Source organism: Neolamprologus brichardi, chromosome 9 (assembly GCF_056152115.1).
Source record: "Neolamprologus brichardi isolate AB-2024 chromosome 9, ASM5615211v1, whole genome shotgun sequence".
Classification (NCBI taxonomy): domain Eukaryota; kingdom Metazoa; phylum Chordata; class Actinopteri; order Cichliformes; family Cichlidae; genus Neolamprologus; species Neolamprologus brichardi.
Genome location: NC_142112.1, coordinates 20,089,809 through 20,116,711, shown reverse-complemented (window position 1 = coordinate 20,116,711; position 26,903 = coordinate 20,089,809). Strand labels below are relative to the sequence as shown.

General features: G+C 41.2%; 1 protein-coding gene across 2 annotated transcripts in view; it reads right to left on the bottom strand.

The window, feature by feature from the left end:
* Positions 1-26,903, bottom strand: part of cntnap2a (contactin associated protein 2a) — a 379,160-nt gene that overhangs the window by 127,560 nt on the left and 224,697 nt on the right. For both annotated transcript variants that reach the window (XM_006794675.3, XM_087846090.1), the window contains exons 11-15: positions 24,700-24,862; positions 16,494-16,600; positions 13,306-13,425; positions 12,337-12,452; positions 8,309-8,393 (exon numbers count right to left, since the gene is read on the bottom strand). In XM_006794675.3, the coding sequence (XP_006794738.3) occupies positions 8,309-8,393; positions 12,337-12,452; positions 13,306-13,425; positions 16,494-16,600; positions 24,700-24,862 (591 nt within the window). The remainder of the gene's footprint in view (positions 1-8,308; positions 8,394-12,336; positions 12,453-13,305; positions 13,426-16,493; positions 16,601-24,699; positions 24,863-26,903) is intronic.

Below are 26,903 nucleotides of genomic sequence, written 5' to 3'. Positions count from 1 at the left end.
GTATTGGAAAAGCATATTTCCTAATGGTTACTGATTCTTTTTGTCGATACTTGCATTAAAAAGGATTTGTTCACTATTGGGGAAGCTGAAAAGTGAGTATTTGTCATGCTGGGGTAACTGCCACTGGGCCGCAGCTTCAGAAAGATTATTTTCTGGCAAGTCTAATGATAACACACATGGGGAAATACACACAGGTAATGACTTGCTAAAAAAGAAATACAGACTTTAAAGGCACACATAGACATAGACATCAGTGGCTTCATAGCCAGCTGGCATTCCCTCCACAGATCACATCAGTTACACTGCACATTTACCACAGCTACACATTTTGGTTGTCACAAAAAGACTCGACCACCCATGGGATTCTGTGAGTTTGAGAGACTGAGAGACTACCAGAGAAAACGACATGCACAATAAGACAGATAGAAATATGGAAAAAGAAAAAAAAAAGTGCGAGAAATGAAATAAAAGACACGCTGCTCTTGCAAACACCTTATTACTCCAGCTTAATGTAGTGTAAAGTGTTAAACTATTTTCCTTTTCGACACTTGCACCTGCTTGGCTATAAGCTGTAAGTGTTGGACTCAGGTAGAGAAACATGGGCGGAATAAGACGCATGACTCTGTCAACACAACATATGACAGCATTATCCCGGGCAATGACGCATTACCAAGGCAACAGCAACCAGAGAGCACGCGTTATGCGATGTAAATGATCTGGGCTCCTCTGTGACGGATTGCACTTTGTTGCCGTTTCTTGTAAAGTCTCTCCCGCTAAATGCCACATAGCTACAGAAAGGCTTGGTGCTGCACGTCATCATCACACACGCTGCTGTTTGCTAATAGCAGATCTTCTACCATCACAGATGTCTTCGACTGTTTCAGGTTTTTATCAAAGAGGCGCGTGTGAAATCTTTCAGGGTAATTCTATCTGTTAATTTGCTGTGCTATAAAAAGCCAAACTTTTACATGTCAGCCTTAAGTGTCTCTCATCATCTGAGGGAATACGCTCTCACCCCCTGCCTGCAATGGGCACGGGGCAAAAAAAAAAAAAAGCTACATGCAGCCTTGAACTGAGGTAGATTCTTATCAATGCGGTAAAAGTGGGTGAAGTTAGAAATGATGGTTTAATGTTAATTAGCATCTTGTCTTCAGGGAGTAAGAAAAGCAAGGGCAGGAAGAAACTGGGGAGACATAGAGCGCAGGAAAGAGAGAGGATGCCTGAGGATCCTAGAGATAGTTCTCCTTTCTCTCCTCTTTTACTCTATTAGCTCTTGTTCTCTCTCCTTCCCTGACTTGCTTCTTGCCTCGAGTGCTTTCACAAATTAATGACACTGTAACCAGAACATTAGTCGAGTAATGAAAGACGTGGCACAATCGGGCAGAGCGTGGGCACAATAGGCTAATAAAAGGGGGGTAATACAAGAAATATAAAGAGAAGTTAATAATGAAATAATCCCAAACAGTTATAGTCAAGGCAAGGTCCCTGTTGACTACATTCATCCTTTTTTTTCATTAGTAGCAAAACTGCTAAATAAATACATATGAGAGTGTGTTGACGTTAAAAGCCACTCTGCGGAGGGAGGCGGTAGCGTTCATTGGAGATTTGTCAAGAATTGCATATTTACCAATAAAACATAATGAGTGACAAACTTTGAGTTCAGCTGGATGCAAGCTAGCCATTTTCTCATTTCACAGCAGCACAACCATTATCAGGTACCTGTTATTTTTATAGGCATGTGAGCTTAAGAGGGAAGGGAGAGAGAAGGAGAAAAGAGGGAAAAAACAGCAATTGCCACTGCTGGATTTGTAAAGGTTAATGATGAACATCCAAAACCACAAACAAAAGAAAAAAAAATAAACAAGTGGTTAACCAGATCCACGGAATAAAGTCATTAGGGTGTAATGCAAGACCTTCGAGAACGTGTGCGAAGACGTGCATGGAATATGACAGTGGTCGGCTTGCTGTTACTTGTGAGGCAATAATTGAGACCAGAAGTGCCCAAGGACTGGACTGTAACAATGCCACACATACAAACAGCCTCATTATCCTGAACCCCACTCATCTCTCATCTCTATCCCACCCTGTTCCTTTTTTTTTTACCTCCTCCTGTGTCTCTGACTCTCTCCTTGTTTGTCCTTTATACCATTTTTGTACCAACGACCAATTTCTAAACTGCTTTTCATGCAAGGTTGTTACAAATAGGACTTTACATCAGAAGTCTGTAAAAAACGCAAAACCTGCAAGGTATAGTCACAAAGGAGCACATGCTCATTAAAAGAATGACAAGGTAAAATTATTCAAATCAAATAAACACTTGTTCACATTTGATGCTTTGAGTTGTTTTTGCCTCGACTGCCAGCCAAAGAAGCACTTTTTAATGTCCTTGTCAACACCTGAATCAGTATCCTTGCTGGCTAAAAAACAGTAATTTGGCTTGACATGTGACTGTAATGTAAACAGAGCAGGAGTGACAGACATCTCAAGTATTTCTTCAGCTTTCTTTTCTTCTTACTTTCATCATTGCATAAACTTGTCATCTTTCTATGTCTCTACTGTATATTGCTACTTTATTATCTGCTTCCCTTCCATTTTAGTGCTGTGTACCATTTTCACAGCCTATAAGTATGCTACTAATGTGATAAAATCCCGAAATATTAGGATGTTATAATAAGAGTATGAGCTTGGCTGGAGATCTAACCAGCATTTATTCATATAAACAAAAAAAAGTGACTGTATCAGTCAGTGTTGGTCAAGTTACTTGAAAAAAGTAATCACTAATTAACAGTGTTGGGGAGTAACGGAATACATGTACCGCCGTTACGTATTTAAAATACAAAATATGAGTAACTGTATTCCGTTACAGTTACTGTTTAAAAAGGTGGTATTTAGAATACAGTTACTTTGTTGAAATAAATGGATTACACGGCGGTACTTTCCCGTTTCATATTGTGGTGGGTCAGGCCTGTTTGGGTTTTGTTTGACAGCTATGTTTTGTTGTTCCAGGTGGCAGCGTTACGGTTGCCATGGTTACAGGGTGACGCTCTCTCTCTGCATGTTTCCTGGGTGAGAGAGGCCTTTTTGTTGTTGTTGTGCTAAGCTAATAGGCAGAATGCTACAGGTATAGCTCTAAAGAATGTAGCATCATAGGCAGTGTAGTCCGTGCTGCAGGGAGAATGGACTGCCATACACGTTATGTGTCTGTGAGCGAGGGAGGGAGAAAAAGGAAAAGTACAAGCTGTCATCGAGCAAAAACGGGAGCTGGAAGCAAGTAAATATAATAATAACCACTGCAGCCAACAAGAGTGCCTGACGAGCCCAGTTGTAAGTAAGCTATTAAGACTCGACTGTACACCGTGTTCGTGTTTTCCTCCAAAAACAATAAGTTCCATTGGAGCAGCCTTTCAACGCCTCTCTCTGTCTCTCGCTAGCAAAGTTGACCCAGACAACAAAGTAAAGCTAGTTTTCGGCTACGAGCCCGACACAGAACCCACCGTATTAGCCAGAGGTCCCTTTACTACGGTTCGGAGCCGCGGACCTTCAGTAACAGTAATAAATCACAGCAATAGTACATTCACGTAGTTGTAAACAGCATGATAATATATTAAGTAATCCAAAGTATTCAGAATACGTTACTCTCATTGAGTAACGTAACGGAATACGTTACAGAATACATTTTGGGGCATGTATTCTGTATTCTGTAATGGAATACATTTTAAAAGTAACCTTCCCAACACTGATAATTAATTACTGATTACTTCCCCCAAAAAGGAAAGTAATCAGTTGGCTTATTTTCAAAAGTAATTAGTTACTTAGTTACTTTTTAAAACATGATTTATCCCCTAAATAGGTAATAAAGCAATAGATTTTTCAGCCCAATTCTACTTTTTCTGCATAATCCATCATATAAAATGTAATTAAATGAAAAAGTCTCTTTTTAAAACTTGTTTTATTAGTTTTAATCTTTAAACTTTATGCATCAAGCAAACATTAAATTATATGCAACATTCTCTGACTGGAAGAAATTTAACATTTAAACCTATTTTCTGCATATTTCAACATATAAAATAAAATGTTTTTTTTGTTTACACTCACTCTTTCAAATAGATGCATGTAAAACACAGCAGAAAATAAATAAAATCAAAGACTCAGCAGTCATGTTGCTCTATTTTCACCTGTATAGCAGGAGTGGGGCAGGCGGAGGTTTGCCCTGGTGCAGGTGTGCCGCAGCGGTCAGTGGAAGGATACGGCAGTTTCTCTGTGAATTTCACATTCCAGCGGCAGCGTATTTGGTGCTTGCTCGGACGTTTAGGGGTTTTTCTCGCTGTAAAAAGAAGTTTTCTTCCCACGCAGTGAGCAGCCATGCAAATCCATACCATGCACCTCTGCCCTGCTCTGTAACTTTACATGATCTGCCACTTTGCTTCCTGAACAATGGAATTTTGCAGTAATACAACTTCCAGTTGATCGTTGAATATCTTGCAGGAAAGAAATTTGATAAATGACGTTTTGTAAAGGTGTCATCCTATTACAGTACAGTAGTGAGCGCTTCAGAAACCATTCTTTCACAAATGTTTGCAAAGGCAGATTGCATAGCCAGGTGTTTGAATTCAAGGAGGTGCTATTTTCAGTCCCACTGCCACAGGTGTATAAAATCAAAGATTAAGAGGTGCAGTGCAATATTTTTATCCATGAAGTAGCTAAACAACGCCAGGCTAAAACCCTTTAAAAAAGAGACAAAAACTGTTTCAGATTGACATTTTTTTAATAAATGTTTTTCTTTTATTATATGGAGAAATATTATTGCTTTGTCAAGGCATTTATTTTGGCTTGCATCACTCATATGTTGCTAAACCTTTAAATTCTTCAGAGCTTACCTTTTGAAGTAGGGTAAGTTTTTCTTTTATTAAAAAAAATCTCAAGCAAGTGCTTTAACTGAATAATCATACTTTGATCATACGGAAATGATGCGGAAATAACCTCCCACGAGATCATTTCTGCAAAGTATAAAATATGGCTACGTTTATCCAGGAAATGCTTGATATCAAGAAGAGCGATAAGTACAAATGTTACAGAAATATGGTCATCCTGAGCTTATCCAACCACAGAGAAATATGTTTATACCTCCCTCCCACACCCCCTCTTCCTTTCAAATAATAAGGAAATTCAGGCTATAGTTCAGGGAATCTCCTGAAGTAACAGATAAGCAGTCAGGATGTCCTTGAGGTCTCCAAATAGGCACAATGAAACATGGGCAAGCCATCATGCTCCACAAAGGCCTTTAGACATCCCCGAAACCTCATAAAATGGAGGTCTCAATCAAAAAAAAGTAAAAAAGAAAAACACAAACACTCACGATAACCTTAACCTCATCTTAACTGTGGTTGCCCTTGCAGATATTACAGAAAGGAAGAAAACTGTAAACATTTGTACTTATCTTAAAAAAAAGACACCACATTCGGTCTGGTTTACAATGAATTGTTTGGCAATTGTTCTTACCAGATGTTTGAGCCGATGGGTGTAGATGACAATAAACAAGCAATCTAATACTAAATATACAAACTGTAAGATTTGCTGGGAACTGTAATGGGTTACTTCAAGGACACAAACAAGCTGATGAAGGAGCAAAGGCACTAGAAAAACAGGGAAATGAAAATGCTTTGTAAGTTAAGGACAGCTGTGCAGCAACAACACACTTCAGCAAAAACGCTTTATCTAAACTCCTTTGTAGGTGTGAGGGTGTGTATCAGAGGGAATTATGGATGTGTGTTTTTATCCATGTTTGCATCTACACAAAGGCTTGTTTGTGCGAGCCTTGCTCTATCACTTGTTTACAGATTGTTTGCAGGGAAGGGAGTACTGATGATACTAAATCATTAGTGAAGGCTGCTAATTCTTATCTAAAAGCTGTGATTCTAACACTAATGGAAAAAGTGTTCAACGGCGTGAGTGAGAAGACCAGGGCAGAGAGGTGGGATGATGGGAAAAGTGGTTTTAAAGAGAGAGGGAGAAAATACCGTGAGGTAAAAGTGGAGGTGAAGAATGAGAATGAGGCAAAAATGGAGACTTGAGGTGTTAAATTGGAGGAGGGGGGAGAACAATGAGAGAATAGGGGAGATAAGAGTGAAGGAAGAGGAGAGAATAGATAGCTAGAAATTGATAAATGTGCATGCAGAAGATTATAGGGAGCAGTGGGGAGAGGGAAAATGACATTGAAGAAGGACCGAAGGAAAGAGAAGGAAAATATTGCTTTTCTCTATGCGCTTGTGTGCGCGTGTTTCTTTGCGTGTTACTGTACACATCAGCATCTAGGTCCCCGATTATTGTATCTCCCAATCGTGCCATCGAGTGAGCGTTCGAGAGCGAGAAGGAAGTTGTGGATGTTTGAGTGAGAGAGAGAGAGAGAGGTGATAAAAAATGATAAAAAGGACAGAAAAGGTGCAGGGGGTGAGAAAGGGGTCAGGCAATTAGAACAATTACTGCCAAGGATTCAAATTAAGGGTGTCACTGGTGGCAGAATATAATTCCCATTTAACGGTTCGTTTAGCTCCAAAATGCCAGCCCTAGTCTAATAGATGAGATCTGGATGGGAAAAAAGTGGAAGTGGAAGAGTAGCAAGTGTGTATAGTGACGCGTGCGTGTGTGCTTGTGGTTCACAGTGGAAATGCTGTTGACAGTGTAATTTGATGAAAGCTGACAGCTAATTTATGAAGCATATTTTTGGGTAAATGATTTTTCCTGGTCCTGCTTTCTCTGTCATTCTAGACTAGTAATTGGATTTCCCCTAACTTGCAAGGTACTGAATTAGGAGTAAACTAGTTACTGGCTGTCTGTGTGTGGCTGTGGCAGGGTATGTGTGTACAAGCCACAGGGGGCTTTAGAGTTAAAAAGAAAAAGAGGAATTTTAACAAAGCATGGGTTTGTGTATGCGCGAGTATGCGGATACCATATTTGTAGATGGAGGTGCAATCTCAGAGAGGAGTGGAAGTTAATTGCAAAGTTTTGGTCTGCTGCACTAATACCCAACTATTACTAACCACCTTTTGCTTTATTCCCACTCAGTCAATCAAGGACCATGGACACAAATATACGCATCAACACACACACACACACACACACACACACACACATCAAACGAACTCGCCATCCTCTACTCCTATCTCAGTCTCTTTCTGTCTCGTCTCACTTTAATTGCTAGGAGTGTCTTGTCTTTATGAAGCTATTCCCTAAGGTGGGTCAAATATAAATGTGTGTGTGTGTGTGTGTGCGTGTATGCATGAGTGTGTGTTAGGAAACAGAGGGAAATTCTAAATAGAAAGCTGTTCCGACAGCAAGCTTGTAATTCTCGTAGTAAAAAAAATTAAAACAAAAACAAATGCTCTGTGAACAATACTACACACACACACACACACACACACACACACACACACACCCACAAACCCAGTGAGATATTAGACTAAACACAAACATGCCTCTGTCACCACCAGAGGCAGCTGCACAGCTGTGAGCCCTCCTCTTGTTGCGTTGAGGCGTTTTAGCTGTTTAAGCCATTCACACACGGCTAAACCGAACCATAACACAAATCAAATGTATCTAATCCACGACAAACCTTAAACAACCGCCAGCCTAACTAATATAAACCAAACTGACACAAAACCCTACCAGGCCTTGCTCAGGCAAACCACAGCCAAACTGACTCAGTCCAAACAAATCTAATGCAAATGTGTGTAATCCAAGTTAATCTAGTCAGAATGAGCCAAGCCAGAACACAACTCATTTTCAGAGGTCTGCTTCAGTTGTATCGTGTGTAGTTCTGTTGGTGGCTAAAAACAAGGATGCAGGCAACGGTTCAAACATACACATGGGGAAAGCCAATGAAGGGTATCTTGCCATGGTGCTGGACAGCAACCAGTCACCAGAAAAGCTGTAAAGCTCCTTGGCATAAATACCGCAAAGGTCTGGTGTTCAGCCTGTGGGGTGGTAAACCATTTTTTAAAATATATTTTTAATTTCTGTTTTGGTGATGTTAGTAGAAAATCTGTAACGGGTCTATAATCAGATCTAGCAAAGGCCATGTCATTAAATCCCCATGATTTTGACACTCATAAAGACCCCTAATAGAACAATCTTCAGTCTCCCATACGCAGAATCCTCAAACAGAAGCAGACGGGAAGACTGTGTTTTTATATGTTATGAATTTTCCATCAAAGGTTGACTATGTGGTGAAAACCAAACCTCCTATCTGTGTCAGCACTGTCTACCCGTGTTTGAGTCAGCGGTGAATAAAGATGCCATCCTCAGCCTTTACCTGGAGTGTTGAGGAGTCTGGACATGCGACAGCTGTAGGCGATTTGCTGCTCACAGTATTCTGCACTGGTGGTGATGGCTGTCACCTGAAAACACAAGCAGGGATATGTATTTTCATTTTATCTTCTTCGACCAGACAGGCCCGTTTTATGTAAGAACAAATTACTGAGCTGTGAAACGAAAGAAAGCACACTCTAAAGTTGTTTTAATTTTTGCCTTCTGTGATATCTGTGACTGATATGCTTCTCAAACCATGTAATGTCATAGTCATCCTGCAGTCTCTTCCCATTGGGGTGCCTTTAAACTTCACACACACAGTTTTCTTTTGACTGTGAGTGACAACTGCAATCTGTAATCACTCACCAGAAAGATTAAGATATTGACTCTTGAGTGTGAGAAGAGATTTAGGTAGTCTGAACTGTGTGTGAAGCACAGCAGGCAGGTGATGAGGGGATGATGATGGACACTTGTTATGTAAGTATATCGCAGTATGTTTGAAAGACTGGCTGAATACGTGAAGTGCTGTAGCTCTGGCTGTATTATACTGCGATGATAAAGTTAGTAACTTTGTCAAAACAGAAGAAAAACTGTGCTGCAGCATAAATGCTCACTGTGTTCTAAACCCAGGACCTCTGCTGTCAGTGCTTTGAAGCACCAGCTGCAGGAACAGCAGAGGCCGAGCGATAACAATCCTCTTAAAGAGGAACAAAATCCGCATTTGGAGGTTGGAAGTAACAGCTCTGTCAGTCAGAAGACCGTGGTTTGTCTCCCATTTTGGGGCTCAGTGTGTTTGTGTGACTTTGTTTTCACTTTTAATTTTTGCTTCGGTTTGTTTAGGAACCAAAAAAGTTTTAGAAAACATTTTGGCTTCATTTAAAGTATGACCCTTCACAGTATTAACCTGGCACATTGATATGATACTAACCCAGTCTTTTGACTGTCGAAAAGTGACGAGTTGGGAGCAGCTTTGAAAAAATATAAATAATACTCTGAGCTAAGAAATGCTTGAAATGTTACTGTAGTGAAAGACCATCCTGTGAGTGTGAGATCATTCCAAAAACCATGCAGAAATTTCATTTCATTTCATTAGGTGGATCTGTTCAACTGCTGGCTAATGCAAACATCTAATCAGCCAATCACATGGAAGCAACTCAGTGCATTTAGGTATGACATGATCAAGATGGCCTGCCGCCTTCTTGTTGGCAGAGGTCATCTTTGAAGTGACCACACTGTGTATCACTGTTGTCAAGACAGGAACTGGAAACTGAGGCTACAATTCTCATGGGCTCAGGAGTAGAGATGGACCGTACATATCGGTATCGGTCTGATACTGACGTAAATTACTGGATTGGATATCGGAGAGAAATAAAAAATGTAATCCGATCCATTAAATATCAAAAAAGCACCTCACAAAACTTGCGACATGGCGTAACTCGCCTCATAACCGTAGCACATCGCAGTATGCGTCACGTGATAGAGCGGCTGTGTGTATTTGTAGCCTCGTTACCAATCCGGCATTTCAACTCCGAGGAAGTTATCCCAGAGAGAAGTAAAGCAAGTGTGTAAGTTCATCTCTGAATGTTTGTAAAGCATTCCCGCGTTAAGCTTAACAACCAATATATAGAGCGACTGCCTCTTATTCTCTCCCTCTCCTGCTGCTACTTCAATCGTGAAACTGATCGATGATCAGCTGATCGGTTTTTCTGTCGCGAGTCCGTCTCTCTTGTTTGTTTATCGGCCACTTCGCGCCAGAAAGAGGAAACCAGCGGCTGAACAACAGCAGCACGTTTATGCTTGATAAGCTGTTGTTAGAATTTATTTACTTTGTACTCCAGGATCCTTTTCTACGCAGCTGACGGCTGGTAACTGTGCAGGGGCGGATCTAGCAAAGTTTAGACAGGGGGGCCGATAGGGCATGAACAGGGAAAAGGGGGGCACAAAGACATACTTTTCTTTCTTATTCTCATTTAAAATGTCTAGCTTTTAATAAATAATTATCCGAATCTTACACCCAAAGTTTTAATCTGATGTAAAATGTAAAGGAGTCCATTACTGTATATAGTAACTATTAAGTCTAATATACCCTAGTAAGCTAGTAAGCTAGCTACTTTTTCCTTTGGGAAGGTACAATCTATGCAGTCTCCAACTCTGTTAAAGAAAGATGTTGAATCTATTTAATTATTCTTGAAAATAATTGATTTCTGTGCATTTTTTTCACACTGCATTAAAATTAAAGTTAAGCATCATGAGGTGGAGGTTGGGTGGTTCCCTATTTTTTTTAACCCTATTAGTTAGGTTGCTTACTCTTTAAAATACCAGAATAGGGAGGATGGTGTAGGTTAAGTTTACTAGATTGATCAGAGAGACTGATATTGCTGAACTATGAAATATTTTGGGTGCAGTGTATTTTTTGCATAGAATAGCTTTAGAGTTGTTTTTTTTAACTTGAGTTTGAACTTATACAAAAAGCAGCAAGATATTAAAAAACAGTTTTATTGATTAAAAAACACACTATATCGGATTCATATCGGTATCGGCAGATATCCAAATTTATGATATCGGTATCGGACATAAAAAAGTGGTATCGTGCCATCTCTACTCAGGAGTTGGACAAAAGAAAGCTGGGAAAACATTGCCTGCTGTGATGATTCTCAATTTCTGCTGTGACAGAAATTTTGACGGTAGTGCCAGCATGAACGACATAAAAGCAACTGTCTTGCACTTAGGCTAGTAGTGGTATGATGATGCATGTTTTCTTGTCTAGTTTTGGGGTCTTAAGTACGTATGGTTGCCTAAGTGCTGCAGTGTCTAAGTGCCTATCTAAGTATTGTTGCTGGCCATGCCTATCTATTTATGACCACAGTGTCTTCTAATGGCTGCTTCTAACAGTAAAACACACAATGTTACATAGCTCAAATCATCTCAATCTGGTGTCTGGTTCACTGTGCTCTAATGGCCTTCACAGATCTCAGTACAATACAGCACCTTTGGGGTGTGATTGAACGGGAAATTCACATCATGGATGTGCAGCCAAAATGCAGCTGCTTTGTGATGCTATCGTGTCGATATGGACCAAAATCTCTGGGGAATGTTTCCAGCAACTTGTTAAATCTAAGACATAAAGAAATTAAGACAGTTTTTAAGGAAAATGGGGGTCGAATGTGACACTAGGATAGTATAACCAATGAAGTGTCCTTTTAGTTTTCAATTATCTTGCACTAATCACTGTATCTACTGATATGTAAAAACTCAAGCTATCCCGAATTCATGCTCTGTCTGTATGTTTACTTAACCAGAAATTACAGAGGCTGGGGAACACATTAGCTCTGGGAAAACTTCAATTTACATACAACTCGAGGCACAGCTCCACAAGCACATTTAGTATTTGCCAAGAAAAAAAATGATAAATGATTAGTTGTAATGATTGAACTATTCTGCACATATTCATTTAATAAATACAGTATTGTGCCATGGGAAAAGAGACATGGCTTTATAACTGCTTCGCTACTTTTTAATTCACACACTGCATGCATAATGCTAATACTAATTCAAGTCCATGTGACTTAGGCGTAGTCGGAAAAATAAAGGGCTTTTTTCCAGCAAACAATAAGAAGACTGCTAACACAGAAGAAAATGCAGCTGCTTTCTCACAAGCAGACGTCTCAGAGAAAACAGCCCAAAAATTAAACCCTATGGTCCTGTCAGCAACAGCAGAGTAACGTGTGCCATGCACCATATTAGGCTTGCTTTTAAAGGGTGGGATAAAATCATCTAAAACAAAACAGATGTTAGCAGTAGTCAGTAAAAAATCCTCACGGTTCTCATCGTTCATAATATGTACTAAGGGAGAAGCCCAGAGCCTGAGGGCTACAATTCAAACAAATCAAAACCCTTTTTTCCATCTCATAATATATTCCTTTTCATTTAAAAAAAAAAAGATTTTTTGGCTTCTAAACCTAAGTATAATACTACTTTTGCCTTATTTGCAGACAAAATACTTTCTATGCTTAACGTGTTCAAGTGCATTACCTGGTCCATTGAGGCACTGTAGTTGACCTGTAACACGGTCCGTCTGTTTCTGCTGGAGCCTGTGACTATGGTTTTGGGAGGCAGGTTGTTCATCACTGTGGTCCATACTTTGTCCTCTATGAAAATAGACAAAACACATTCAAAATGAAAACAAGCCATAGCGCAATTTAAACCTAGGAGACTTATTCGATCGTTCGTTTCATTTTACACATGCAATCGATTCGCACATGCAGACATAGCAACACATGAGTTGTGCAGTTTAGCTGTCATGGCAGTGAAGTTCGTTCCGTGTAATCTAAGTTACAGCTTTGAGACTCCGGGGTTTAATAGACACTTCTGTCCTGTTATAGTGCGAACCAGTCACTCACACAGCTCCTTGTTCATTCACACTGTCAGTCAGGGAATGTGTGTGTGTGTGTGCGGTTCAGGTTTCTGAGGTGTGTGTGTGCGGGAGAGAGAAAGAGAGAGAGCGTGAAACTCTTAACATTTCAGAGGTGTGTGTGAGTGCGCTATTCAGCGTGACTAAGGGGCCAGCCAGTGGAGTGCAGTGACATTTCATTAAAAGTCTCGCCTTTGCTCTGCCTGCATGCTCTGCTGTTCCAGACTATCTACTTATTCCACGGTTTGTGTGTGTGTGTTCATGGAAGTGTGCAGGTGTGTGTGACAGAAGAAGTGTCACACAGACCCTTAGAGCACTCCTAGAGTTGCATAACAGCTTCGTTGCGTATATGTTTGTGCCGTGTGTTTTGATGTGCATGTGCATCTCAGTATCTGTGTTTGCTGCTGCTTCAGAAGTAAATGTCAGTTACTGTGAATATGTTGCCATGGAAACCACAGATATAACAGGTTAAGGCTGCTGCCTTCTGAGGTTAAGAACGCGAAGGGCTGCAGAGTTTATTTCCTTTCACAGGTCACTGGGGCTAGACAGTATGTAAGGCACACACGCAAACACACACTGGAGACACACACCTGTCATGTTGCAGTTAACTTTGAAGGGGCCAAGAGGTCCGCTGCCGTCGGGGTCGATCCAGTAGGCATCGGAGGACTTGCCCAAATGCTTGTAGGCCTCACACGAAGGCTCATAGATCGCTGGAGCAGAGCAAGGGTGAAAAAAAAGAGAGCAAACATGAGCAGTTGAAGGAGGATGGGTAGCGCACTATACATCTCCTCCCCAAAATTAGGCTTACAATACAAGTCTGTGTTTGACACCTACTCAGTGTGACACCACGTCATGTTGAGATATCCACTGACACTGGGGAACATCCATATTTAAAGGAGCACAACTGTTGAGCGGATGACAGATGAGGAAACACTTTTTTCCTATTTATAAATCCTAACCAATGAGGCAAAAAAAATAAAAAATAAAAATAAAAAATGGCCGTGGGTGGTGGCAGTGTTAAGGCCTGGCTTTCCAGCAAAATCAGCAGTTGATTCCCCGTAAACAGAAAAGCGTTCATAGATTGGCAGTTTTTTCTTTTTGCCCTGAGGCTGGTGCGAGAGAAGAGGCTACAGTAAACCACTCAAAAATATACTATAGACAAATGCTAGAGTAACATTTCTGTTTTGTTATCTAATCCAGCAACTAAAGCTTCCGAATCCACGATGGACCTAAAATAGCACCTCAGTTTCCAAAGCTGCTTTCTTTCTTTTTTTTTCCCCTTATTTTTATTTTCCCCTTCATCCACAAGGCAATTTTATATGGTTGCCTCGCTCACCACATTGTCTCTATTCAGTGCCTGTCAAGGACCGGCGTCTTCTCCCTAACACTCGAGCAATCTAGCTGACAACATATTGATGTTGTGTTTGTGTTGACGTACACACAGACAGACAGGGACGCGGACAGCAGGAAGAATTACACATCAAAGCGAATTGCGAGCGTGACTTGAAGTGAAACTTTCTTGATTGAAGTGTGACTCCTCACAGGCTTAACAATGAGTTTAAAAAGAAAAAGAGCCTGCAATATGTTCATAGTTCTTTCTTAGATTCCCTGCTATCAACTCCTTATTTCTGTTTGCAGTTTCTTTATTTTTCAGCCTTTTCTTTTCTATATGTTCTCCGACTACTTCATTGATCTCAGTTTTGCAGGGTGGTTTTCTGATAAGAGGAGACTCTTTTTGTTAACCAAAACCAGTGTTGGGAGGATGTAACTGTACTGAGGAATCTCAAAGGATCAAGAGAATTGTTGAGGTTGATGTTTCTGTTCTGGCTCAAAGCCATTGGCAAAAGCTGTAATACAATGGTAGTTTAATAGCCAGCATTTCTCCTAGGACTTCTTCAGTGTTATGTACCACAACAGAAAGATTCAATGTGGAACAGAGAAATTCAGAGAAATTTCTCCAGAGGGAACTTAATTAGAATATTTAGTAAGTCAATAAAAAAATTATGTCTGCAAATATTTACCATCAGAGTGGAATACTAGGGGGATTTGGAAAGGAGCTTATGGCAGTATCAAAATAAAAGCTGTAAATGCTGGTAACCCCTGTGCTTATTTTTTAATGACAAAAAAATACAGTCAAAGTATTTAATTGGCATGAACTAAAATGCAGTTTTCAAAACTGTATACTCTTTTTTTTTTTTTAGTTATTAACCATTCAGTTATTGTTTTTATCTCAGAATATGGTTAAAAGATATTTATTCTTCCATTAATTGACTATTACGTATCTAATCACTAAAGGATGGGACACTACTGCACACTCCTGGATCTTTAATTGGTGACATGTTTTAAGTCATTTCATGGCATCAAATTACACCATTGTTTTGTTTCACTCTTTATTTATGCTGCCATCGTAGTCCAGAGGTTAGCACTGCTGCCTCAATGCTAACCTCAAATTATAAGTATAATTCTGGTGGTCATAAGGTTTGCCCTGTACCCATGTGTGCTGTCTGCAGGTACCTCAGCTTCTTTGTGCATGTTGGGTTAATAAGGTGCTTAAATGTAGAATAAAGCACTGTATGAATGCATGCTTAAATGTGGTTGTTGCTCTAAAGCACTTTGAGTGGTCAGTAAGACTGAAAAAGCACTACATAAATGCCCGTCCATTCCATTTCATCAACTTTGCCACCGACAAGCTCCACCAGAGAAACTATTTAGAGGTCCATGACAAAGAAGCGGCTCTTTAAGGAAGTGAAAAGAGTTCTCTCGCCCCACACTTTACTGGCAGGTCTCCAGATTTGCCTCACACCTTTATAGCCGGAAACCAGAGACCTTCATTTCTAGGTTACTACTGCCTTAGGCTGTCTCTTATTACTCCTAACTAAACCTTGACAAATTTTTTCAGAGGGCATGCGTGAAGTCAGCACCTTGTTTACTCATTTGTTTCTTTCATCATCAACAACTGTTATTTTGGCACATATGCAGCACAATGCATCGCAAAGCACTATGTGGTTGCATAGTGTTTCCATATAGCCCCAGAAACTCAGAGCTGTATGTGATACAGTAAGTATATAGTAAATAGCGATGCAATTTTGGACACAGATTCACACATAGAGAGAGATGCAGTCGTACAAAGACATTTCTCGATGTGCATCTTGCTTCATCTGTTTCTGTATTTTTTATGATCTATTCATTATTACCTACTTAGACCAACTCTCCAGTGCCTAAATTTGAAAAATGTCTTTTTCACTCACTTTATTCCTCTGGCTTTCTCACACTTCCATTATATTAAATCTGCTCTTTTAGATCTATTTCCAGAACTTTACTTCCCCGCCTTCTCTTAAAAGAGAACAGTCTTTGAGGCTTATGGGAGGAGGAATGGCATTCTCAAATTGTTAAGCATTTTAAAAAAAAAATCCCGCTTTGCTCTCTCTGACTCTGTTCTCTTTGTGTTGTGGGGCCCTTTTGGGTCGTATTCCTTTTTCTCTGTCGGAACAAAACACACAGTGTCGTCAGAAAAGCCTGAATCCCATGAATACTTCAAAAGTTCATCTGTCCCTCTAATGAGAATTGTGGCTTTGAGCAGAAAAAAACCCAACAAACAGCTTAATCACTCAAAGTCGAATGGAGGAAGGCTAAATCAAACACACACACGCACACGCACACACACACACGGGTGGAGCAGAGCGGCCTAAAGTGTTGCTCCACTGACGGGAACACAAAGAAACAAAAAATGAATAGAACAAACAACTGTACACACAACTCGCCACACACACATACTTACAAGTATGACATGTTGCTCCAGTGTATCCAGTTCCATCACAAGTACAGCTGAAGCTGTCCCAGGTCTGTTTACACCGACCACCATGTTCACAATGATTGGGCATACATCTAGAGAGAGGAGGACAGCAATAGCACTTTTACAGGAAATGTTTTCAACACTTGTTGCTTTAAAAACTTGCTTTATAAATAAATACACTACAATTCAATGATCAATATCTGTCACTCAGAAATGTTCTTATTTTGAAAGGAAAGCACATCGATTTTTATAGATACTTTTAATGATAGCACCCATCCAACAGCACATTGTGTTACTTATCACAGTAAAAAGCTTATTGATCAGAAAACAATAAAAGCTTTTCTAACTACAAACATTTTTGGACCATGAGTCAGCATGTGAATGTTAGAAAGTGTGTGCCATCGATAAAACCGCTGTATGAACCGTTCTGTGATTAGCTGAATGGGGCTTGAGCCAGAAAGCGCTTTGAGTGCTCAACTGAGTAGAAAAGCGCCATGTAAGTGCCAGACCATTTATCAAATATTTTCTCAAAATGACCCAAACTCACCAGAGTACTTTTGTTCTCCAAAACAAAAGATATCCCATTCTGATTCTTAGTTCTGTTCCCAGCTTTAATTGAACCTAACTATAAAAGAAAAAAAAGAAGAAGAAGACGTTCTAATGCGCAGCTGAGCAATGGGACAAATACACTAGAGTCTCTGACTTGGAAACAGATCTCTTACAGAGTCAGATGGTGCTAGGTTGTGAAGAGAGGAGTGGATTATTTTCTTAAAACAAACAAACAAACAAAAAAGTTTCTTTGCTTTTTGTTTTGGCAATTTGCTCCTTTTCATAGAACAACAGAATATTCTGGGCTATGGTAATATGACGAATTACCAATTTAATGTGACAAACTTGCAATAGGAAACTGGTGACTTCTGTATGCCCGTATAGACATCTCATTAAAAACTTATTTTTTATAACAGATGATCTACATTTTGTGATAAACAATGTTAAGGTGCACTATATCAGCAGTCCCCAACCCCCGGGCCTCAGACCGGTACCGGTCCGTGAGTCGTTTGGTACCGGGCCGCGAGAGTTGAGGCTCAAGTGTGAAATGTGTAGTTTTCAGGGTTTTTATCGGTTTTCAGCGTTATTTTGTTATCGTTTTTATTGTTTACTTGGTTTTCCTTGGTCTTTTCACGTGTGTTATGAATAAATCTTCTTTTTTTCGGTACCGGTACTAGTTTTATTTTGTTGTATTTATCCGCGACACCTTAAAGGCTGGTCCATGAAAATATTGTCGGGCATAAACCGGTCAGTGGCGCAAAAAAGGTTGGGGACCGCTGCCCTATATCCAACTCGTTGAAAAGGAAAGGAAATACATTAAAGTGACTACTTGTAGGTTAAATGAACTGTGACCACATTGAGATTTTCTTTAGAAGTCCATTGCTATAGGTAGCTACTATCTAAAGAACTACAGGACTGACAGAGTGGCATCCCTATTCATCTGAGACAGAAGTCTTACAATATAATAATAAAAGAATGTGATTCTATGAGCTGAGATTAATGTAAGTTTTATGATTTCACTGACCCGAGGCCCTTGAAAACTACCACACATACCTTTGCAGGCATAAATATTTATGCTGTAAAAAAGCTGATTCAAAAGGACAAAACCAGTGATAAGAGCTAAACCATTCAAACATATCAGTCAGTTTGATGATAATTTCTAATAATTTAAAATAATTCGGCAAAGAACCTTCGTTCTTTGAATTTCCACATATTTTCTCCCTGTTTGGACTCTTTTCATAACCAGTGATTTCGCTATTAGCTTGATAGGTTCAATGAATCTTTCAACATTTCTATTCAAGGTGTTCACAAGAACAAAAGAAAGCAAGTAATGTCTTCACTTGATACCCCCCACCCCCACAGAAATACTTGTGCCAAGACACCCAGTCAGTGAAAGAAAATGCAGGATCTACTGGTGACCTTGGCTAACTGTAAACAGTCAGGAATAACTCAGTTTTAATCGGACCATGTGCGACTAAATAAAGTCAGACTGTCAGTGACTGCTGAAGTGTGTGTCTGCCTATAATAAAATGAAACGTCATTGATTATTGAGTGCACGAGGCGACAGACCTGCTAATGATGCTGAATGTCAGTGTTCCATCTTAGGTTTCTTAACATAAAGCATATTGTTATTGTTAAAATTTAGTCTCTATATTCACAGATGGAAGTAAACAGAGTGTGAACACAGCACTGAGCACACAGCAGTTAAGACATCACAGTTTTTCTTGTTAAAATTTGAATACCAACCCAAATCCCGAGCACATCAAAGTTCTGTGGTTTGATCTGCCTGCAGGCCTGTGGGGATGGATCCCGAGGCACGGGAGTCTTAAAGCGGGGTTTTCCACACACACAGTCACGTACGAGTTATGTGATTAGAATTTTTAAGTCTGCTTACTTGAATGTAATAAAATGGTGTTAGCCGGAAAGCGAGCTGGAGGACAAACAAACACTGACTCGTAAAAGCTGCAGGGGTCCTTTAAAATGCTGAGTTCTTCTCCAGCCTCGCTGGCAGTCGGGCAGTTAAGCAGCACAAATATTCCACCTCTGGAGCTAGACATGATGATTACTGCTGTTGTGCACACAATACTGATGAAAGTGACATGCAACTTTGGCCTTGTTCACATAACATAGGATAGCTTCACTGACAGCAGAAGCGGTTGTAATTGCGGCCATCTTTGGATTTCTTTGTACATTTGGACTCAGTGTACTTGGAAAATGAGGGCAACATGTGGGCGGGTGGGTGCACGGGGGCTCAGCCCTGGCGCAGGGGGCCTCTTGTGCATCGGCCTAACCGGGGGGCTCTTGAACCGGCAGGGAGGTTGTTCCATCTTTGCAGGAGTCCACTCTGCAGGTGGGGGAGAGACATAGGAGAGGTGGAGAATAAACTTAACCTGGGTGTCTGTGTCTTGTGTAGTCTGGGAGATGATTGAATGTTGGGGTGGGTACAGTTTCCTCTGCGGTGGGGTGGGGTGGGCTGCCCCGGGTCCTGTGGGGCTTGGCGGTGCTGCTGCCGTAGGCCCCGGTCTGGATGGGCCTGGGCTCCCTTGCCTTGGTGGATACCAGGGGACGGGGGTGCATATTGGGGTCAGCGGGGGAGCTGGCCCTAGGGAGGGACACCCTCCCCTCCCTTCTTTTCCTCCCCATCCCCGGCTGCCTCCCTCTTCCCGCTCCACCACACCCACCCACACAGGTAGGGCTTTGGGGTGCGGGTGTGTCACCAGGGTGCAGGGGAGACATTCCCCCCCCTCTGTCCTCTTCTGGCCACCTGTGCCTCAATTTTATCTCACAACTTAGACATCCACATTACTTACACTCTCATAACACACACACATATATATATATATAGGGCCTTGAGGGTGGGCACGTTAACGGCGTCCAGTAGATGGTCTGTGTATTCAAACCTACCTCTGGCGCCGGTGCCCACCTCTCAATTTTAAATCCATGTAGACATTGAGGGTTCTCGGGAGGGGCCGTGCTAACACCTGCTGCTCTCTGGCAGCAGCACCATGCTCTCCCTTGTTTTAAATACACTTTAGAGCAACACGCAGCAACACTACACTTGAGCGGGAGGAGGGAGGTATGGGGTCTTAACACACCCCCGTTCTCTGCTAGCCATCGGGGCGGGGGGGCTGGGAAGAGATGCTGGCTGTCCGATTGGCCTCCCTGCTGCTGCGGAGCCTGGGGCGGTCTGCTTGCCTCCACCCCGGAGGGAAGGGTAACATCTCTTGGGTCTGGGTGCCGTTTCCATCTCTGGGGGTGGATACCTGGACCCGGGGTATAGAGTATGTTTGGGGAGTGTGATTGTGTGTACATGTCCATTTACGTTTATTCCTACGTTGGGTGAGTGCTGAGTGTTTGTATATGTGTGCATGAGGGTGGGAATGCATGTCTGTGTCTGTGTGTGCCTGTTTGTCTGTGTCTATATGTCAGGTCGGGTCTTAGACTCCACCTCTCTGGGAACTCCAAGGGCCTCCAAAGTGTGGAGGCCTATCTCCCCTCACCACACTCCCTGCCGGTGACTGATGCCCTCAGGGGTCGGTGCATTGTTGGTTCTTGGTGTCCGGGGCTGGGCGCCCGGGTATGTACCAGCTCACTCCCGGTGGCTACTTGGCGGGGCCTGGCGCCTGCTGCTCGGTCAGGCCTCTTCCGGGGCGCGGGGGGCCCTCGGGCCTCCGGCCTCTGTGCCTGCGCCTCGGTTCACTCTGGCACAGCTGGCTGCCGGCGGAGCCGGCGGGCACGCCGGTGCAGCCCCCTCTAGCTTCTGCCCGGTGGCTACTGGGTGACCCCTCGTCTGGGGATCCTCAGCCCTTCCCATGAAGGTGGCACGGATGCCCCTCCGGTGGTCCTCCTTGGGCTCTTGCACTCTGGGGCCTCTGGATGTCTGGGGCCTGGATCTCCTCCATGCCTGCTTCATGCCCTGGGGGACAGGGCTATGGCTCTCTACATCCTCTTGCAGACCATTACATGGGGAAACCATTTGAATACAAGCGCGCCGATCCACACAGGTGTGCACACGGGTGTTCACTGTTCGTAGACTTAAATCACACCTTTCTTGGCTGCTACTTCAAAGCACATTGTGCGCTGTCTGTCCTGCGTGCTGCACAACAACATTCAATATTTAGTATTTACTGCTGTTTACACTTAGCTAGATTAATGCGATGGTGTTGTGTATAGTATGTTGCTTTGTTTTGTTTTTTTGCTTGTTTTCTATTCTTTTTCTCTCAACAGGTGATCCCGGAGATATTTTTTCTTCCCCCCTTTCTCACTGTCCCTCTCCCCTTTTGTTTTTCTTTTCCTTCCTCTTTCTTTCTCCCTTTCCTATCCCTCACTCATGTCTGTCCCGTCTGTAACAACTGAAAATAAAATAAATAATAAAAACAAAGGTCGATCAAATGGACCAATACGGCAATGCCATGATGATCCATTTGGCAAAATAAATCCATTGGGTATCCTTGTTGGTCTTCAGACAACAATTCTGACGGCTAAAGAACCAAATGGGACAGGCGGAATAAAAAAAAAAAAGGAAAATGAGGGCAACAGCATGTGCTGTAAAAAAAAAAATGAAATAAATAAAATAAATAAAAATCCTGCCTGTCTGCTAGGCTACAAAATATTTGACAAGCATTTGGCTATGTACAAAATTGACCCTGTGGCAGTCTAAAAGCTGTGAAAAACAAACTTTCTAGTGTGACACTAGTTTGCACAGCACATTTTTAATGCAAGTAACGCATCTGGAGTGCAGAATGACTCAAATTCCCAGAAATGTTTCTGTCAGCGCATTTCGGGCAGTTTGTCCAAGTAGAGTTAACTTCAAGTTAACGAGCTTACTGTGCTAACGCTTTGACGCCGTGCAGCCCCACGCACACTTAATTTCCTTTCGCTGCTCAGCTCTCACACAGTGGCTCAGCTATGCTCCAATCCCTCCATATTGTGGCCAGTCACATGCGAGGATATAGGATAATATCATTATGTGAAAAACAGAGGGTGAGAGACGCGACAGTCAAGTGGAGCGTGCGTCTGTCCTCTCAGTAAGTGAGTGAGACAGTAGACAGCGGTGAGGAGGGCTGTGCGAGTGCATCGCAAAAACACATAAATATGCCTGATACCCATAAACAAAGCAGCATCTGGCTGCAGTTGAAAGACTTTTTAGTCCCGTCTCGACTTTGTCCTTGTCTTGACTCAGTCTGTCTTGGTCTTGTCTTGACTACAAGTCTATTCATCAGTGGTGCAGAGGGTATGTTGATGATGAAAGCACTAGCATTAGCGCTAATCTTTTCTGCAAGGCTCCAAAAATAAATAAATAAATAAATCCATGATTCAATTCCAGTTACATCTTTGCAGCACGGCTTCTTGTTATGGATAATGCAAAATTGTTCTGATAATTTTCAAGACATTTCCCTAATGTTCCTACTTAATCTAGGCGTTTCCAATCCAGAGGTAATGTTAGTCATTTTTTAAAAAGGTTTGTAGTGGTGTAACATACTGACAAAGGTTAGGTAGATTTGACCTATTTGTGTTGTGCTTGAGTACAAATATAGAGTAGAGCGCACCTAACAAATTGTGTACTAATTGTTACATCAATTTCATTGAGCATATTTTTAAAAGTTTGTTTTTACAGTGTAACAAAGTTCAGATAAAGGGCCTTTCACAGAGGGTTGCAATTGACAATCACAAAAGACATTATGCTCAGCAAGCTGTGATCACTCAAGTATACTAACTATATATGCGGCTTTTTTTTTTCTGGAAAAAAAAAGACATTTCGGCAAATTTATGAGCGTGTGTGGTTTTATGTGCCTCTGCACTCATTGCCTCGGCAGTATTACAGAACAACAGTGACATTGTGGGAATTTGCATGGGCATAGCTATGTGTCCACCTGAGAGTGTGTCTGTTAGGTTGTGTGTAGTTTCTGTTTCCTCCACTATCTCACCCTAAACACAATCTCACAGTGGAACGGCATTGATCAAAGGGAGGTCAGACAGGGCTATTGAACTGCCTTCAAAGACATTCTGATTAGTTAGATGGTAACAGTGCACCCATTCATCTTCCATGGCAGAACAAGGCCCACCTCAAGTACTGCAGGGCTTATACAAAACATTTGAAGTAACAGACTTGGGCAATACTGGGAGCACAGAGAGTAGGATAGTTTCATTAAATTTGGAAACTTCTGTGTTAGTTCACGTCCAAAATAAAGTTTTTTGGCCATGGACAGTTTTTTTTTTCTCCACCTGTGAAGGCAGAAGTTTTCTGGAGAACTGTCAGCACATCTGCTATTGCATTTTCAATATGCAGCAGCAGAAAGCCAACTTCCAGTGGTCTGTAACACTCTCGGTCACTCATCTTTGTGATCGTTCCTCCGTACAGTATAGTGTACGTCACATAGAGGCAGTTGCACAGAATTGCACAAAATAAACAGCATCAGTATTCTGTTGAAGTGAAATTGTAACAATGGTGAGTAACATTTGATCAAATTAAAACATCATAAGAACGCAGTCTTCTGGCTGACTCAGTCAATTAGCACCTCTCAATTGGGCATTTGATTGCACAGCACAATGCAAACCAGAGTCAGAGTCAAAATGCAAATTTTGACTTTGTAAGCATTTTGCTATTTACTGGATGACATTTCAAATCAAAATTATTATTATCATTCATATTAGGTATGACACACACTGTGTCATACTCTCCTCCTCCTGACCCCCTCCAGGTACACTGTAAGAATAAACACAATATGAACAAATACAATACGTTTCATTCATTATCAGAGGAGAGTAGGGCACAAAAAGGATTTTCTTACTAGAGTTGTAAACTAGGTGGCCTAAACTGCCACAAACACTTTAATAGAAACATTATCTGAAAATGCAAATGCCAATGACAACACTGACATAAACAGGATTTTCTGATGAGTCTGCCTGTGTAAGTGTGTGCCCAAGCAGTCGTCTGAACTCAAGATTCCCAGCCAGTCAGACCACTTGTGGGGAGCATAAATTGATCACAATCAAGCAGGGGTACTTGGTGTCTTCTTCACTCACCAAGGATATCGATGAAGGTCATTGACAAACCTCACCTGAAGACAAATCACTAAATAATACGTGACTAACACCACCGCCATTAAACTTGTCCTCAAAGTTTAAATGGTTTTGCACACAGGCATCCGTTTCAGTGCAGGCAAATGTTGCATGGGTGACTGCATGTATGGCGAATCCATTCCAATGCGTTTGTCTAGTCCATGACAAGGAAATAAATTGAAATGTCAACAAGTTTAATGAATGCTTACAGTGAGCCAACATTGGGAGGTGCTGTGCAGAATTTCCATGTCTGGTATCCTTGGCAATAAAACCAAACTGCATGGCTCATTTTTGATGTTTGATTAAGATTGTTCAATGTTTTCCACTGATAAAATACACACCTCCTTGCACTGTAATTTTCCCCATCAACTATATCTGACAAGCAGATAGGAGACAGCAATACGCTCACATACTTGTTGATTCAAACAGACAAGTGGATGTTTGTGATATAAGTCTCTGGATCGAAATTCAAAGACTCCACATGACGCTCTTGTCTAGTATATGATTCTTCCGATTTAAAACCAGTTGATTTATATCAATCATTGCTTTTGTCCTCTGCCCATGCCTGACCCACTCTTACCTGTCTATGATTGCGCACATGTCCAGGCTGACATTCTCAAAAGCTCCCACAGTGCCTTTCTCCACAGCATGTAGATCAGCAGGTTGGTCATCAACTAAGACTGCTTGCATGCAGCCTTGAAACGAACGCTGGGTTGGTGGAAACAGTGTTTGCAGAAAATAACCTGGAACCCATACAAGAAACAAACAAAAGAAAAGAAAGTAAAACATTGTTACATAAAAAAATGGCAATTTTCTGCTGACAATTACAGATAGTTGGAAGTGGAAAAAATGCTGAAACTATTTTTGAGAAGGAACAGAAACAAAGGGATGCATAAAAGCTTGTTTTAATAGTGAAATGAAAGAAGTGGGAGATTGAAAGAATCCTATTATGCTCTTCGTGCAATCTCACGATTTAAAACACACCATGAAAAGAAGACCTTGCGAGAACGCAGACATCAAACAAAACAGTGACATTATCCTTGATGAGCAACAACACACCTGGCCAGTGAATGGTTATTGTCCCCTTTTTTAAAGCCATGAACCTTCATCACTTGTCTTGTTTTAGAGCTTATCCGCAAGGCCCATTAGACTTAATGCTGGTGCTAAGACTGCAGTAGGCTAGAGGACATACAGATTTTACTCTATACTGTACGTTTATGAGGTACAGGAGTCAATGGCCCGTCCAGAGGTTTCACTGGGCCTTGACTGAAGAGGGGACAAGGCTAGGACAAAACTATACACACAATATTATTCCTGTGTGCATTTTTTGAACATTCTTTATCTTTTACAAAACTTCACTGATATATGACAGGTTTACATGTACTCTACATGCATGTCTTCTACATGTTTAAATCTGCCTTCGTGCTTTGTGTATAATAGTTGCACAGCATACAGTATGCGAGTGTAAATCTACAGAGCACAGGCAGTCCAACAGCACACGGGTCACTCATAAAACACAACCGCTCAATGACATCTCCATCATCGTGATGATATAAGCTGTCACACTCTCCAGCATGCCTATCAGCTTCAAGGCCAAAGCATCAAAGAGACTTATTATACAAGGCGTGTGCACTGGGTGTGTGTGTGTGTGTGTGTATACATCGACATAATTGTAGTTTATGTCCCTGACACACAGCATATAAAACAGTAGAAAGTAAACAGTATGTATAAGGGTATGTGTGTGTACGTTTGCTGGATTCATCCTGTTCTTCACATCTTTTGATTTTCATCTCCTCCTCCCAAAAAGTTTCTCCTGTCATCCTTGCCATCTGTCTCTTTTCCTGCCACACCTGCCTGGTGTTTTTTTTTTTCTTTTTTCCAGGGAGAAACACAGAGAGAGAGAAAGACAGAGAGGGAGACAGAAAAGGAAGAGAAGATGGGAAACAGAGCAGACTGCAGCTGGCTGGCAGCACTTTGTGTCCTGTGGATAGCTTATAAATGCAAAGGAAATCCAGCTATCCTGACAGTTTGGCAGAATGAGTGGCACCATGCATGAAGCTATGGGTGGATGTATGTATGTTGCTCGGCCATGAAAGCCAGCGGGAGGTTTGTTTCTCTGCTTCTCTTTTCAAGCCACCAACTGGGTGTTTTTTGAAATTAAAATTCAACACTATATCCAATTAGTTGTTATTATAGTTGTTATTATTAGTAGTTATTAGGTGTCACTTTATAATTTACTCTTTTGATGCAAAAATACTTTTTTAAGAGCAATAACTGAAATGCACCTGTATTTCTACTAAAACAGGCATGCTTCAGGTGACAGCTGACTTTGGATTAAAAGTTAATCATCAATCAGCAAACAAAAGCAAAAATCTGATACCTAGAAAAAGCTAAATGAATCCAAACATCTGCAAATCACTATTTAAAAGACAGGTGATCATTTATCTATATGAATGAGCGCTATAAATGCTCCTTTTACCATATTGCATATTAAATGATTAATAGATGGATAAATAAGACTCAGAGAGTATGTAGATTTAGCAGTAGCAGAGTTTTAAATAGATTTAAAGCACAGCCTTTTATTTTATTATTACTCTAAAGCAATGACCAGACATAACCAATGTTAATATATAGTTACAATTCTGTTTTAGTCTGCCTCCCTGGGAACATTTTTATTTCCCCAAGAAGCTTCAAGAAAATTAATTTTTTATGATTTTACAATATGTATCACTGTATGAATGCAATGCAGCTATACTCACACAAAGTTCAAGATTCAGACCGCTG